The sequence below is a fragment of the Schistocerca nitens genome, chromosome 1 (assembly GCF_023898315.1).
Source record: "Schistocerca nitens isolate TAMUIC-IGC-003100 chromosome 1, iqSchNite1.1, whole genome shotgun sequence".
NCBI lineage: Eukaryota > Metazoa > Arthropoda > Insecta > Orthoptera > Acrididae > Schistocerca > Schistocerca nitens.
In genome coordinates, this window is record NC_064614.1 from 552,806,297 (window position 1) to 552,824,179 (window position 17,883).

At 44.2% G+C, this 17,883-nt stretch overlaps 1 protein-coding gene across 1 annotated transcript in view; it reads left to right on the top strand.

The window, feature by feature from the left end:
- LOC126259994 (uncharacterized) overlaps positions 1–17,883 on the top strand; it is a gene marked incomplete at its 3' end in the record, with an annotated part of 110,245 nt that overhangs the window by 74,480 nt on the left and 17,882 nt on the right. The window contains exons 6-7 of the mRNA XM_049957170.1: positions 10,320–10,556; positions 16,124–16,279. Coding sequence (XP_049813127.1) covers positions 10,320–10,556; positions 16,124–16,279 — 393 coding nt within the window. The remainder of the gene's footprint in view (positions 1–10,319; positions 10,557–16,123; positions 16,280–17,883) is intronic.

The window sequence follows — 17,883 nt, forward strand, 5'->3', positions numbered from 1 at the left end:
CAGTTTTGACCGCATACGCACATGTCACACGTATTTCACATATGTCGAACATATTTCACACATATTTGTACTCATATTTTGCTTGTATCTGTCCTCAACATCAATGCCAGAAAATCTTACTCTACTCTTACACAACCGTTTTGGTCTGATTATTCAAACTATGTGGAAAATTATTCTTCTAGGCCAGTTCAAATGCTGCACATGTCAGGTCCTAAATTGCCAAGCGGAAAAATCTTGTCTCCATCTGATTGAAGCCCAACCAGTACCTTCTTCTTGTTAGCAACAAGTAGGATTTTCTTCAAAACTCTCCTCTTCACCGTTTTCCTTAGAACTCGATACGTGGTTGCAGCAGTATTGCGATATTGGCCACTGGCTAGCCATTGTGCCCGCTTAGATGCCATTGAACAAACGTTGTTAGTTGGCTGCTGCCTCCACTGAAGCTTTCGTCGAAACAGAAATTTGTCGCTAAGTAAACGCTCTTTCAACACAATTATGTTAGAAATACCTCGGTTGTTACGTAAATTTGTAAAAATTACGTGAAGTGAGAACTTACCTTAGATCGTTAGGTCTCAAATCCATACAAGTGACTGCAAGACAACACAATATCTTGGCTGTTTCAAATGGCTTTGCCGTTATGCTCGCACTGTCCATTACGCCTACCCTTCCCATGATTAAAAATAAAACATGTTATTAAAAACTGAAATTTAATATATTTATTAACATTTCAATTTTAGAATAAATATAGCCGCGTGTAACAAACTCGCGAGTATAAGACTAGAATATTGGGTATTCAGCTACAGACGGTTCTGCAAAAAATCCTAAATATCTATAGTTAACAGCACTCGGAAACCTTCGATTCTGTTGAGTTTTTTTTGGGTCGTGCGTCGTGCTGCTTTAGGAAATTTACGTCGGAGGACCGACCTTCAAATAAAATCAAAACAAACCACTCCGAAGGTCCCTTGTTTGGAACGCCTCTCCGATCTTTATTCTTTAAGTTAGTCCCTCTGGGCGCATAAATCCCGCACGAAGTGTAGTCGAAACGTATCACGCGTCCGACGTGACCACATCACGGCAGGATGAGGTTTAGCGGACGAGGTTTAGCGGCTTGCTCCCAACGTGATGGTCTTGGTTTGGGTTGCAGTTGGCACACAGTTCTAGTCTGGGTGGATTCAGTGAGAAGGTGCTATGGTTTGTAGAAGCCTAGGATAAACTGATCCTGACAGTATATTGTGTGCGTTTGGCACACATTATTAGAGTTGTAGAGAAGCTGAATGGCACTGCGAACACTTTCGGTTGACACCATTGACAATTTAGAGACAGACGACAGTCAGTGCGGGGTGGACCAGGAGTTGAATGTCACCAATAGCACCTCTTGACGGCTGCAGACAACTCCCAGGTAGGAAGAAATATCCAACGGCAATACGCAAAAGACCTAGCGTCAAATCTGTTATCTGGAGTCAAGTGCCCAAAAATGTTCTGTCCCTGCAAGAGAACTTGTGAGTTACAAAATAAAAAAAATCAGATTCAAACTCTTTCTCAAAATATTTTATATTTGTAGTAAGCAACGAATACAAGAACAAATTGGTAAAATGTAAGCAATCAATATTTTTAAAGTTGTGGTTTCATTTTAGAATCATTGGGACATGCAATTTTTCACCACCCATCGTTTCATGAGATATATTTAAAAGCAGTTTCGCATTTTCCCTAGACACAGTCCCACATCTAGAAGCTTCCATTTGTTCGTAATGCCTAAAACAAATTATAATCCTAAATAAAAAGCAAAAATTGGCTTAAAACTTAATTAATTTATAACAGAAGTAAATAATGCTCCAAGTGTTTCGTTTCGAAACCACTCATAATAGCAGTAGGGCAAGCCTAAATCTGCCTGACAATGACTAGATCAATATGATGGCTATAAACAACCACATGTAATTACCATGACATACATCAAATGTAATGAAGGCCTAATTTTTGGATGTGGATGGTTCTTTCAATGCCGGCCGCGGTGGTCTAGCGGTTCTAGGCGCGCAGTCGGGAACCGCGCGACTGCTACGGTCGCAGGTTCGAATCCTGCCTCGGGCATGGATGTGTGTGATGTCCTTAGGTTAGTTAGGTTTAAGTAGTTCTAAGTTCTAGGGGACTGATGACCGCAGCTGTTAAGTGCCATAGTGCTCAGAGCCATTTGAACCATTTTTGTTCTTTCAATGCATCATTTGAAAAACAAACATGGTTTACATTCATAAACGGTTCTCGTTCGTCATACAGTTTGGTGGCGTATTACACATATCTGTCGTTAGAATTACGTGGGAACGAGAAAAAAGGGAAATACTGACAGAGAGATTCGATCCAGTGACCTCGCACGTATGAAACTAAGCACTTACTCATTCGATTGCAGACTCTTTGAACTTGAATGCTAGCTGTAAATGTGGTTAAAAACGACTCCCGTACTGGTTTTATGCATTATGACGTAGAAAATATTACCGTGAATTAAAATTACTGTCGTTTATACCAGACGATACCAGGAATGTTAATCCACAGGTGATAAATGCTAGCAAACATAAAACTAGCTCTGAAGACGAATGCCTCACAGACCATGTAGCCCAGTCAACGAAGACCAAAAAAGGTAGACCTGGGGAAAAAATTCGGGTAGTTAGAAAATTTTGGGCAGTGGTATGGGTGGAGTATCATGAACAACATACTCAAAACCCTGACCGGTGGGATGTAAACTTTGTGGGTAGGAGTATTGGGGGGGGGGGGGGGGGGGGAGGAAGGGAGAAGGTGTGAAGGTCAAATTTTTAGGGTTTTCTTGAATATTTCGAAAACCGCGACACTTAGCGAAAATATCCTCCAAGAAAGGTCCTGTTCATTTTTTCTCTAGGACTAATAGTTTCCATCTTACAGACGATGGAAAAATAGCAGATTATGAAAAAAATGGTGTTTAATGGTATAAAAGTGATGTTTATTGACAAATAATGTGGGTTTCGACCAAATGTTAATAGTTTGTACCACATCTAATAGTATTAAGGGATAAATTATGTTTTGGCGGTAAAAGAGGGAGAAAGCTTTGGGTGGAGGTTAGAAACGTGAGGGAAGTTAGTTCGCCGGGTTGTGGTCATTCACTTCTCTCCTTCAAAGCTCTGCAAAGTGAAGAACTAGCGGGCAAAATTCCGTTCTCTCTACTACACTACGTCCAAAAAGCAATTACAGAGTATTTTACGAAGTTATTCCAACCTTTCTGCAACCGATCACGATAAACGGGAAATCCGGGTTCGTGTCCCCGTCCGGCACAAATTTTCATTGCCGTCATTCCATTCTTCAGCTGATGCTTGTCCTTATTCGCAATTGTGAATACGTTTAATGTATTTCATAACGGCTGTAGTCGCCGCAGTGCCTGTTCCTCTGAAAATGCATGCATGTCCAAAGGAACTCTGCATCGTAATCAGACCAACACAGGAACTGCAATATCGTACTTCTGAAACTCGTCGGGCAACTTGTGGGTGTTTATTTTGGTGAATAGAGATATGAGTTGCTGATAATACAGACGCAAGAACAGCATTTTCCAGGCCTATGAAGGATGGAAGTGCATGACTACAATCCGGCAACTACGTACCCTCACGCTTCTTACATCCACAGCCGTGTTCCCTCTCTGTTACACACCAGAACACAATTTATTTCTTAATACGATTCTATTGCACTTAGGCGTAGTACACAGATTTAACATTTGCTCTCACTTTGTAAAAACATTAATTTTATACAATTAAAATACTATTTTTAATAATCTGCGATTTTTCCGTCCTCTGTAACGCGGAAACATTAGTTCTCTACAACAAATGAACGAGATCTTTTTGCAGTAATGTAGTTCAGGGTAGCCGAGAGCACTAACGCGCTGCTTCCTGGACTCGGGTAGGCGCGCCGGCCCATCAGGGCCAGTGTGCCAGCCGGCCTGTATGTGGTTTTTAGGCTGTTTTCCACATCCCCCTAGGTGAATACCGGTCTGGTCCCCATGCCCCGCCTCAGTTACACGATTCGCAGGCATTTGACACACATTCGCGCTGTTTCATGATTTACACTAGACACAGACAGCTGGGGTACACTATTTCCGTCCCGGGGGTGGGGGGGGGGGGGGGGGGTACTGGGTGGAGACAGAAAGGGCGTACGGCCACTCCTTCAAAATTAACCACGCCAAATCAGTATTTACAAAGCAGACCCCGCGAGTCGGGAGTAATGCTTGGAGAGAGAGAGAGAGATGTAATGTAGTTCAATATCTGACTCAGAGTCATTTTCGCTAAATGTCACAGTTTTCGAGACATTGAAGACCTAAACAACTGACACTAACATGAACCCCGCCACCACGCTCACACCACCACCACACCGGTTAGGGTTCCTAGTGTGTTGTTCAAGACACTCTCCCATACCATTGTACAAAAATATGCTACTACATTAATTTTGTCTCCTAATTTTCCTTCGTTGACTGCACTAATCAGTAAATATACATACAATTACTGACTTATTCTCTGATATTTCAAACCTACAGGTTTAGAAACATAAGGATGGTATCCATACTCATCAGAAAATCTATAAACCTAACATGAATATATTAATATAAAAATGTTGTTTGTTTGTAGTAAATAAAATAGTACACAGTATTCAAAAACAGTGGTATAAACACCGCAAGGAAAAGGAAACTGATGCACCGCGAAGGACTTATCTTAATGGACTGCAATCGGTAGATGTTATCTAAACGTACAAAAAAACAAATGATTACAATTTGAGAAAAATTGGATGATTTATTCAATATAAAGAGCTTTACAAATTTCGCTACTCAATAACTCGTTGGTCCATCTCTTGCCCTTATGCAAGCAGTTTTTCGGCTTGGCACTAATTTATAGAATTGTTGGATATCCTCCTGCGGGACAAAATTCTGTCCAACTAGCACATTATATTGCTAGAGTCCCGATATGCTTGGAGGGCACTGTCCACAATGCTCCAAATATTCTCAACTGGGGATAGATCTGTCGAACTTGCTGCCCAAGCAAGAACACAAGCAATAGAAACTTTCGGAATGTGTGGGAAGGGAATTATGTTGCTGAAACGTAAGCCCCGGATGGCTTGCCATGAACGGCAACAAAACGGGGTGTATATATCTTCGACGTACCACTGCGCTGTAAAGGTGCCGCTGGTGACAACCTCAGGGATGAAATGAAATGGTGCCCCAGACCGACACTCTTGTTTGTTGGGCCGTATGGCCGGCGACCGTCGGGGAGGTAACCCAACGCTGTCCACGGCGTCTCCAGACATTTCTTTGGCTTGAAATCTTATTGACTAGAGTAGAATTATCGTCAGTGATGAGTCCCGCTTCGAACTGAGTCCTGATGAGTAACAAAGACGTGTCTGGAGACTGTCCCCGCCATACGTCCTGAAAGCCAGGAGTGGTGGTATGAGCTGCCATTTCTGTTCAAAGCAGGAGCCATTTGGTTGTCGTCGGCGGAACGCTTGCAGTGCAGCGGCACATATACGATATTCTACGCCTCTTTTTGTTGCCCTGCATAACAAGTCATTCTGGCCTTACGTTTGAACAAGACAATGCTCGCATACACACGGCGAGGGTTTCTGCAGGTTATATTCGCGCCTTGAGCAGCAAGGTCGCCAGATCCTTTCCCAATTGGAACATTTGGAGCCCTCCAGCCAGCTAGGATTTTAACGATTTTTGTTATCTTAGAATGTTGAATGGATATTTACCAGTGTCACTTGAAGGATTAGGGTAGACTATAACAGTATGCCGACTTGAAGCTAATCCGAGACCACCAACTCGGCGACAGGGCGCGAAACATCGTCCTTCTGCGTCGTCTCGAGTATTATTTGAGTTGGATTTACATTGGCAGTGGTGTGTAGATTAATGGAAGAAACAGATAGAAAACTGAAACATACATTACTATACACGAAAGCTGTATGTGCTTCCCACTACTTTCAAATTACAGTCAAGTGTTTATATTGCCTGTTGTGTACATAGTTCCGCGTAGTCAGCGCGTACACAACTTTCCCACTAGAGCGCGCCCGCTAAGCACAACAGCGCAGGCGCAGCGTTCGTCCGTCTCCGCACTACGAGATGGCGCTGCCATAGAGACGGACCAAATTCTGCTTCCGCCGATCCGCGTATTAATATGTAACGCAGCCAACGAGATTGCTGCTAACGTAGAACCTTTTCTCCTCACGGATCCCACTCGCGCAGTGCTACATGAACGCGCGAGGTATTATAACGAGTGTGCAGACTTCTGATTAGTCAGTCTGCGTTTGTCTGCACCAGTCTGTACCTGTCTGCATTAGTCTGTACCAATCTGTACGAGTTCTACATTTGTCTGTACCAGTCTATAGTCAAGTTTCAGTCTACGCCTAATAAGATTACCATATTCCTGTACATAGCCATGAAGATAAATGTATAGACACTTTTGTCAAGTATCAGAGATATACAGGGTGTTACATAAAGGTACGGCCAAACTTTCAAGAAACATTCCTCACACACGAAGAAAGAAAATATGTCATGTGGACCTGTGTCTGGAAACGCTTACTTTCCATGTTAGAGCTCATTTTATTACTTCTCCTCAAATCACATTAATCATGTAATGCAGGGCTTAACAACTGGCCGGTTTTGAGCGCGAGTACTCGCGTTTGCTCAGGCACGTGCTCGCGAGCAGGTGCAAGGTCGCGGAGTAGGGAGGGAGGGGAAATGCGCGCGCACGTTTGAATGTGATCTCGCGTTCTTAGCAGATTTAACTAGCCATCTGAATGCTTTGAACATTTTACTACAAGGTAAACATCTGCTAATTACTCATTTCATAGATCGAATACGAGCTTTTAAAATGAAATTGACACTTTCGGTGAGTCAGCTGGAAACAGGAAACCTAGCTCATTTTCCTAAATTATCATCCATGCAAGATGTTCACAAAGACTGTGAACGTTATTCACATAGTTTAGTTGAACAGCGCTTTCAAGATCTGACAGCACTAGGCAGTGATTTTGATCTGTTCTCTCCATATTCAGCGAATATTTAAGAGATTCGTCCTGAGCTGCAGCAGGAAATTATTGACCTGCAGTGAGACAGAGAATACAGAGAAAAATTTCAGAACAAGAAAAACATTTTGGAATTCTACAGACACTTCCCTCAGGATAGATTTCCTCGTTTGCACAAACTGGCGGCTACAATAATATCAATGTTCGGTTCCACGTATGTTTGTGAACCACTGTTCTCTGCAATGAAATGTAACAAGACGCACCTGAGAAACGCATTGTCTGATCGAAATTTAAACTGCACGCTGCGCCTAAAATGCACAAGAACAATTACTCCGAACATAGACGCAATTGCAAAGGGCAAAAAGTACAAGATAACGAGAATCCCACACTTCAGTGACACCTTTTATTTTGTAACAGTTCACAAATTAATGCGAATGTAGAGGCATACACTAAGCTAATAAAATTATGTGGCATGTGTACATTCTCCTTTATTTGTTTCATTTGTCGCAGTAATAATTCGTCAGTGATATCCCTGCAGGTGAGCGCGGATTTACATTGACTGGCGGCAGCTGTTGTGTGCCCCACGTGACTCCCCACTCTCCGCTCTGGTCCGTTAGTGGGGGTAGCGTGCTCGCGCTGCTCCGTGCTCGCGCCTTGCTGCTCACAGCTTGCTCCGCGAGCACGTATGTTGTGAAGCTCTGATGTAATGGAAACACACAGCAACAGAACGTACCAGCGTGACTTCAAACACTTTGTTACAGGAAATGTTCAAAATGTCCTCCGATAGCGAGGATACATGCATCCACCCTCCATCGCATGGAATCCCTGATGCGCTGATGCAGCCCTGGAGAATGGCGTATTGTATCACAGCCGTCCACAATACGAGCACGAAGAGTCTCTGCATTTGGTACCGGGGCTGCGTAGCCAAGAGCTTTCAAATGCCCCCATAAATGAAAGTCAAGAGGGTTGAGGTCAGGAGAGCGTGGAGGCCATGGAATTGGTCTGGCTCTACCAATCCATCGGTCACCGTCTCTGTTGTTGAGAAGCGTACGAACACTTCGACTGAAATGTGCAGGAGCTCCATCGTGCATGAACCACATGTTGTGTCGTACTTGTAAAGGCACATGTTCTAGCAGCACAGGTAGAGTGTCTCGTATGAAATCATGATAACGTGCTCCATTGAGCGTGGGTGGAAGAACATGGGGCCCAATCAAGACATCACCAACAATGCCTGCCCAAACGTTCACAGAAAATCTATGTTGATGACGTGATTGCACAATTGCGTGCGGATTCTCGTCAGCCCACACATGTTGATTGTGAAAATTTACAATTTGATCACGTTGGAATGAAGCCTCATCGGTAAAGAGAACATTTGCACTGAAATGAGGATTGACACATTGTTGGATGAACCATTCGCAGAAGTGTACCCGTGGAGGCCAATCAGCTGCTGATAGTGCCTGCACACGCTGTACATGGTACGGAAACAACTGGTTCTTCCGTAGCACGCTTCATACAGTGACGTGGTCAACGTTACCTTGTACAGCAGCAACTTCTCTGATGCTGACATTAGGTTTATCGTCAACTGCACGAAGAATTGCCTCGTCCACTGCAGGTGTCCTCGTCGTTCTAGGTCTTCCCCAGTCGCGAGTCATAGGCTGGAATGTTCCGTGCTCCCTAAGACGCCGATCAATTGCTTCGAACGTCTTCCTGTCGGGACACCTTCGTTCTGGAAATCTGTCTCGATACAAACGTACCGCGCCACGGCTATTGCCCCGTGCTAATCCATACATCAAATGGGCATCTGCCAACTCCGCATTTGTAAACATTGCACTGACTGCAAAACCACGTTCGTGATGAACACTAACCTGTTGATGCTACGTACTGATGTGCTTGATACTAGTACTGTAGAGCAATGAGTCGCATGTCAACACAAGCACCGAAGTCAACATTACCTTCCTTCAATTGGGCCAACTGGCGGTGAATCGAGGAAGTGCAGTACATACTGACGAAACTAAAATGAGCTCTAACATGGAAATTAAGCGTTTCCGGACACATGTCCACATAACATCTTTTCTTTATCTCTGTGTGAGGAATGTTTCCTAAAAGTTCGGCCGTACCTTTTTGTAACACCCTGTATGTGAGAATAAGATTAACGTACCAATATCAAAGGAACTTCAGATTGTTAACTGTAAATAGCATCCAGAACCAATTTAAGTAATTTTTATACTTTTATTATTGTAATAAATGTGTGTGAAAATTAATCAAGTTCTTTTTAAAGTTGGTCACCATCAATCTGCTACTCTAAGCGTGAAAGTGGCATTTCTATCGTCTGACCTAACGGCGGAAGATAAACACGCCACGTTAAGACCACGAGACATATTGCTGACACTCGCCTACTTCGTTAGAGCGACAAGTCAAATAATATGATGGTGTGTGTACTGAAGGTCTTACAGTGCGTCTACCACATTGCGTTTTGATTATAAGGGTAGAATGTAGTGCTGGATGCAAAATGGTTCAAATGGCTCTGAGCACTATGGGACTTAACATCTGTGGTCATCAGTCCCCTAGAACTTAGAACTACTTAAACCTAACTAACCTAAGGACATCACACACACACACCCATGCCCGAGGCAGGACTCGAACCTGCGACCGTAGCAGTCGCGCGGTTCCGGACGTGCTAGATGCAAATTCAACGTGGTACAAGAGCACATCAGTGCCAGGTCTGTGTCTACAAATCTAACAGTTCAGGTTTCGGCTCTCGACTGCTGGATCTTTTCTGGTATTTAACATGATACTCATATGTAGTGAGCAAAATTGAACTGCAAGCTATATTCTAGGAAGTTCAGTTTCATTAAAGCTGTTTCTCCTTTACGTAGCGATACACGACAATTTGTTAATGGTTACAGGCATAAAAAGAATGGACCGTATTTATTGTGATGTCAGCGGAACGCAAGTTGCTGGGGCTGTGACAGGTCGAAAGAATGACCGCATGTATTAAGAAAAATTATATAACTTATGTTACTGGGGAAGGTGAGAAAATTATTTGCGTTAGCTCTGTTTCCTTAATTTGCTACGGAGAGATATCAATCGTGGCAGTTGGTTCTGCCAATAGAAGTGAAAATTAAAACTCTGGTCTTATTAATATGCGGTGTGAGAGGTAAACAGCGCTAAGGAACCGAGCAAATTAGCGGTCAGATTTAATTTTAAGCGGGCGATATTTACAGCGTTGCGCATATACCGGGGTCCCGGAGGTACCGGTTCCGCGAGCCGGCCGGGGAATAATGTCCCGCTAATGAGGCGGCCGGTTGCAGGTGTACCTGGCCTTCGACAAGCCGTTCTACGGCATCGTGTTCAGCAAGGGCCACTACAGCAACGTCAACTGCGTGCACCTGCCCGCCGGCCTGGGCCGCAAGGCGGCCACCTTCGACATCAGCATCCACTCGTGCGGCACCGCCGGCAACTCCGAGAACGGCCTCTACGGCTACGGCGCAGACTCCGGCTCCGGCACCTACTTCGAGAACATCATCGTCGTGCAGTACGACCCGCAGGTACGTGGAGGACAGCGCCACAAATCCTCGTCCGTCCATCTTATAAGTTACTTCCTGAGAACTTTTTCTTTTTTTTTTTTAAAGTCGACAATCTTTCGTGTGGTTCGATGCTGACCTCCATTTCTCCTGGCCTTTGCTAACCTTTCCACCTCTGCCCAATTTTTACACCCAACCATCTCCATAATCTGATGTGTACACTGTCGAAGAAAAAGTACTCGGTAATTCAAAAAGAATACCACAACTTTAAAAATGTGTATTTAATGAAAGAAACATAATATAACCTTCTGTTATACGTCATTACAAAGAGTATTTAAAAAGGTTTTTTTTCACTCAAAAACAAGTTCAGAGATGTTCAATATGGCCCCCTCCAGACACTCGAGCAATATCAACCCGATACTCCAACTCGTTCCACACTCTCTGTAGCATATCAGGCGTAACAGTTTGGATAGCTGCTGTTATTTCTCGTTTCAAATCATCAATGGTGACTGGGAGAGGTGGCCGAAACACCACATCCTTAACATACCCCCATAAGAAAAAATCGCAGGGGGTAAGATCAGGGCTTCTTGGAGGCCAGTGATGAAGTGCTCTGTCACGGGCTGCCTGGCGGCCGATCCATCGCCTCGGGTAGTTGACGTTCAGGTAGTTACGGACAGATAAGTGCCAATGTGGTGGCGCTCCATCCTGCTGAAATATGAATTGTTGTGCTTCTTGTTCGAGCTGAGGGAACAGCCAATTCTCTAACATCTCCAGATACTGTAGTCCAGTTACAGTAGCACCTTCGAAGAAAAAGGGACCAAAAACTTTATTGGCTGAAATGGCACGGGAAACGTTCACCTTAGGCGAGTCACGTTCATACTGAGTTGTTTCCCGCGGATTCTCAGTGCCCCATATACAGACATTGTGACGGTTGCTTGCTGGATGCGTGCTACATTTTCATCACTCGTTCTCGGCCGTCCAGAACTTTTCCCTTTGCACAAACACCCATTCTCTGTAAACTGTCTATACCAACGTTTAATACACCACCTATCAGGAGGTTTAACACCATACTTCGTTCGAAATGCACGCTGAACAACTGTCGTCGATTCACTTCTGCCGTACTCAATAACACAAAAAGCTTTCTGTTGAGCGGTCGCGATCTTAGCATCAACTGACGCTGACGCCTAGTCAACAGCGCCTCAAGCGAACAAATGTACAACTAAATGAAACTTTATAGCTCCCTTAATTCGCCGACAGATAGTGCTTAGCTCTGCCTTTTGTCGTTGCAGAGTTTTAAATTCCTAAAGTTGTGGTATTCTTTTTGAATCACCCTGTACAACACCCTCAAGGACAAGGTCATATTATTGTCAACTGACGTGACAGGTAGTCAGTCGTTAAAGGAGTATGTGATAAATTCACACCAAATGAAACACATGTGTCACAATAGACGGTGCCAAATAACAGCATCAACACACAGTGTAACTCTCACCCTCTGGCGGCAACGCAGACGTTTCTTCTCGCATTCAAGCGGTTACAAACATGTCGAATGGCATTCTGCGAAACGGTGTCCTATGCATCTTCCGCCTTTTGTTGCAGCTCGGCACTGTATCTTGCAGGCTCTCGAGAATGAGTAAGTTCCTGCTTCGTGACCCCCCTTTACGTGTTCAATTGGCGAGAGATCTGGCGATGCTGCTGACCAGGACATTTGCTGTACATAATAAAAGCACATCGTGTGTGCAAGTGCATTATTCTGCTGTGAAAGCAGGTCGCCTCCCTCTCGAAGAAATGACAGTACAATGGGGATAAAAGCCTGTGCCACTCAATGCTTTACCTTGCAAAAACACCAAATGTGTCCGTTGGTTGTAATTGATGGATCCTCACATTAAGAAGCCTGAAATGAGATATGTCACTCAGAAATGTTTACGTTACGTTCCCTTTGCATCATGTTTTGTAGTTTTCTTAATTCATACCCGTTCATTTCGAGATTATTATAAATTCCGAGAAATTCTGTCATTATAGGTTATATATTAGATTCCATCGACACAGCTACGAAATTTAAGAGTAACGCACGTAGCAGTAGGCGGAGGAGATGAAGAACAGCTACCGCCTGGATATTTCGGAGATTTCTGGAATTTTTCCTGTTTTGGAAGTCTTTGAAGAAGTCCACTCCTTCAGCCGGCCGGAGTTGCCGAGTGGTTCTAGGCGCTACAGTCTGGAACCGCGCGACCGCTACGGTCGCAGGTTCGAATCCTGCCTCGGGCATGGATGTGTGTGATGTCCTTAGGTTAGTTATGTTTAAGTAGTTCTAAGTTCTAGAGGACTGATGACCTCAGAAGTTAAGTCCCATAGTGCTCAGAGCCATTTGAACCATTTGAACCCACTCCTTCCAGCAGTCCCGAAACAGCTAAGCTCGCCACTCGTCTCTCCATCCTAGCGTCCCCCCTCGGCAAAGTCCTCACCGCCACTGACCTCACCGAAAGCCGAAGCCCCGGTGGTGACGTCACATTGGTGAGCGAATGTGAAATACGCAGCTCACCAGGTCTACGCCGTACACGCGTACGTCCATTACTCGCATGCAGACAGACCCTACTCTCATCACTAAATACAGAGCGTCGTTCCTTCCTCCAGTCAACTTTTTAACGCCACCAGAGTAGCCATGCTTGGCAGCGCTATAGTGTCGGTAGTAGCCTGGCCAGGGGCACACGTGACCTTAACCTTGCTGCAAGCACACGGTTCCCATTGGTCCCTGATGACACAGCAGCTTCAACATGTACTCGGAATTTGTGCTTGCTTGATATTCGGTCGACTACCGCTGCTCGCACAGAGCGTCAATCTTGACCTGCGTATGTACTACGCGGACGTTCACAACCTGGTCTACACTTGTGGGAATGTTCCACAGATCACAGTTGAAAGCAGCGACACGCCATCGGTACAGTGTTTCCAACGCGTGCAGTAAGCCTTCGATTCAGTTTCCCACCGGTCCACAATGCGACCCCGTTCATATCACTGAAGCTTTTCAGCAGGAATGTGTGTGTACTCGTCGGTGGAGCATGATTATGTCCCAGAATTAATATTGCAAACTCTTTTTACCCCTAAACTTATCAGAGATACGCCTGCAGACTCAAAACAGAGGGTGCACAGTCGGGCCTCCAGAGCGCCGATGACTGACAAATGAATCATGAACACTACAGCCCCTCAGTATGCTCGTATTGTACTCCGGTGAAGCTCAACACGGTCCCTGACGATGTTGCATGATTTTTTAAGGCAAGTAATTTCCTCCTCTACTGCTCTTTGCAACACCAGATATATTATTCCTCGATGTCATAGCCGATTTCCGACGACTTCGTCCTTTCTTCTGGTAAGTGTTCTCCATAGACCTCAATAAGCACCTAACCTTCCAGTACCTATTCACTTTAAAAAATTGAAACACAAACTTCTTCATTTCGTGCTTCATCTGCCGAATTTTTCGGGTATGTGAACCCGTCGACATGTTTTAGTAGTATATATTACCGGTTTAAAAAAAGTGTCGCACATTCTTACGTGAGGTAGTATTGGTCATAATTAGAAGAACATTTGCCGTACCGATATGTCCTGAAACCAGTAGCGTTCACATTTGGCTATTGCGTATAGGTAAACACTGTAGGCATGTGGTTACCACGCATTCCGCCACATCCTTCAGCCCTTCTTTTCCATGGAATCACGCACTCTTGCAAACACACCTCGCTCCATTGAGATTGCGTCACGTGGGTGGACATACATTCCTGTTATGTCTGCACATTTTCGAAGGGGGGGGGGGGACATTCGACGATGATCCTATTGCCAGAAATCCAACGGATTTAGGTTCGCTGAACCGGACCTCTTCCACCCATCCGTCTCTCACGAAAAGTTGTGATGAGGTACTGTCGGACGATCCTTAGAAAGTGGGGTAGTGTGCCCTCGCGCATAAGCCACAATCAAGTGTCACTTGGCGCTGGTAATTCACCATACAGGAATGAGTGATACAATACACCAGTTAATCTGATAAAGAGTATGGCCCTACCAGTCCAGCGCCGATAATTTATTCCTATACATCGATACTGAGGCGACCCTGAAGCCTTATCTCTGTGATTTCTCGGGACTTGTCGTTTGCTCACACTTGTGTACTGTGACAATTTCCTGTGCCATCTCTGTGTATCCTGCCGTCACAAGTATAACGGCCCATATCTTCACAGATATTAGGTTCCAGACGTACGATTATAGGAACTTTTCTTCTAGTTTTGATCAAAACTACCTTCAGTAGCAGTATATGATACTCTTTTTCTGCATCTTGTACAACATCCTGATGAAAGCCACTTGCAGCAGTGGCCGGAACGTAGGTCTTCGCAACAACGTGATGACGCCTCAAATGCAGAAAACATTTATTGAAGATGACAATGGCTGCGGAAGTGTATGGTTGCACAGTCATCAGCCCTCTTCATTTTTAATGTTTTTCGATATAATCCCTTTCTGAGCTTCCTTTCTTCTTATGCGGATTCCCGAAGGTCCTCGCTTCACTTCCACGCAGTACTGTGGCGCTCTAGCCGGAACCTTTCAACTTCTCACCGTGTTCCACATTAATATCTGATATCAGCAAGAAAGCCCTCTTTTTCTGTGCTAATGTGTTTGTTATATCTTCTTTGCTTCGACCATTGCGTGTAAGCTAGCTGCCTATATTGAAGAGTTCTTTCACTTCCTGCACTGCCTTGTGTAGTTATCAAATTTGACGTTAAGTAAGTCGTTAGTCTCCTCTCTACTACCCTTCATCTCCCCCATTTTGTTCTGTTTATCCTTAAATCACATTCTGTGCCAAACATATTGTCTGCTCCTTTCAGCAGGTCTCTCTTGCATCCGACCAGGAAGGTTATATCGTCCGCAAGCCTTAGCATTTATATCTCTTCTTGTTTAAAAATTTTATCTCTCTCCTTTATTATTCGACGTACAGGTATATTTCTGTAAGAGCATTATAAATATGTAATTTGACCGTTGAAAATTGATATCAGCTCTATTTGAACAACTTCTTAGCTGTTACTATCTTCTGTACTTTTTTCAGAGTGTTATTTTTTTCTAAATATTGTCACAGCGCAGTAACGTTATTAGGCTTTATCTACCAGTTATTCCTTATCCTAGTTTGCAGTTAATCATCTTTAAAGTTTCATTTTCGCTGGTTTCATAGGTACTGTTACTTTACTGATGTCTTATCTGCTAAGTTTTTAGATATTTTGCTTTATCATTGTCGAGCTATGAGGTCTGTTGGCGTTTGTCCCTATTGTTAAAATTCAAATTTAATGTCACATCTCGCTGGCCAGTTTCTACCTTGCAGGTAATTTTCAACTGATACCGCCATACCAGACGCCAGTTTAATACGACAGGCTCCATTTCTGTCCTCGCGCACGCTCTGACGTTCTAGTTTACTGTGGCGTGTGTCACTTGGAAGAAGTCTTTAGAGGAGTAGCTGGTCTTTTGGGGATAAATAAATTTTAATTTTGGCAAAAGCTCGCTGTCCATCCGGACGTAGAGCTTTATCCTTTATTAAGACTTGCACCGTGTGACAAACTGTCGGTGTGGGTGCGTAGGTGCAGGAGGTGTGGGACCAGGCGAGGAAGCTGCGCTGCACGTGGCACGACCAGTACGAGAAGTCCGTCACGTTCCGGCCCTTCCCCGTCGACATGCTCGACGTCGTCAGGGCTGACTTCGCGGGAGACAACGTCGGCTGCTGGATGCAGATACAGGTGAGTCACTCCGTCGGACCCCAACGAAAACTTTCACCACTCCTTAACAAATAACGACCTCCTCCGGTTTCAGTACATGTAGGAACACTGAGATCTATTGTTATATATGTGTTTATTATTAGATGCTACGAAAACGTGAATATACCGCGCAGTGTTCACTTCAAGATGCGAAGTATGTCTTAAACCGTGTGCTAATGGAAGAGTAAACGCAGACTCAGTCCACAGGTCCTGGAGGGCTTGTCGGTATCATCCGGCCATTGTGTCACTCTCTGCCAATGGCGTCAGTGGCGGTAGAAAGGGCGTGGGGTCAGCGCACCGCTCTCCCGGCCGTTGTGGCCAGGAGCAGCTGCTGCTCGCTCAGGTAGTTCCTCCATTGGCACCACGAGTATCAAACGCAAATCAAAACAGTAACCAAACAGAGACACCCGAGAATTCATAGGGGCGCATGTAATTTCTATGACGTCATACTGAGAACTGTAGGAGAACTAAACATCCTGCCATTATTTATAAAACTTTTATTTTAAAAAAATACGTGTAAATGCCATTTCAGCCGAAACCCAAACACCCTGAAGAAAACTACCCAATCTGACAACTTCGGAAACCACGAAGTAACGACAAAACAATAGCATTGGCCAAAGTAAGTCATGATATGACACTAACAGAGATGTAGATGAAGATGAAAAGGGAGATACGATACTGCGTGAAGAGTTTGACAGAGCACTGAAAGACCTGAGTCGAAACAAGGCCCAGGGAGTAGACAACATTCCATTAGAACTACTGACGGCCTTGGGAGAGCCAGTCCTGACAAAACTCTACCATCTGGTGAGCAAGATGTATGAGACAGGCGAAATACCCTCAGACTTCAAGAAGAATATAATAATTCCAATCCCAAAGAAAGCAGGAGTTGACAGATGTGAAAATTACCGAACTATCAGTTTAATAAGTCACAGGTGCAAAATACTAACACGAATTCTTTACAGACGAATGGAAAAACTGGTAGAAGCCGACCTCAGGCAAGATCAGTTTGGATTCCGTAGAAATATTGGAACACATGAGGCAATACTGATCTTACGACTTATCTTAGAAGAAAGATTAAGGAAAGGCAAACGTACGTTTCTAGCATTTGTAGACTTAGAGAAAGCTTTTGACAATGTTGACTGGAATACTCTCTTTCAGATTCTGAAGGTGGTAGGGGTAAAATACACGGAGTGAAAGGCTATTTACAATTTGTACAGAAACCAGATGGCAGTTATAAGAGTCTAGGGGCACGTGAGGGAAGCAGTGGTTGGGAAGGGAGTGAGACACGCCTGTAGTCTCTCCACAATGTTATTCAATCTGTATACTGAGCGAGCAGTAAAGGAAACAAAAGAAAAATTCGGAGTAGGTATTAAAATCCATGGAGAAGAAATAAAAACTTTGAGGTTCGCCGATGACATTGTAATTCTATCAGAGACAGCAAAGGACTTGGAAGAACAGTTGAACGGAATGGACAGTGTCTTGAAACAAGGATATAAGATGAACATCAACAAAAGCAAAACGAGGATAATGAGATGTAGTCGAATTAAGTTTGGTAATGTTGAGGGAATTAGATTAGGAAATGAGAC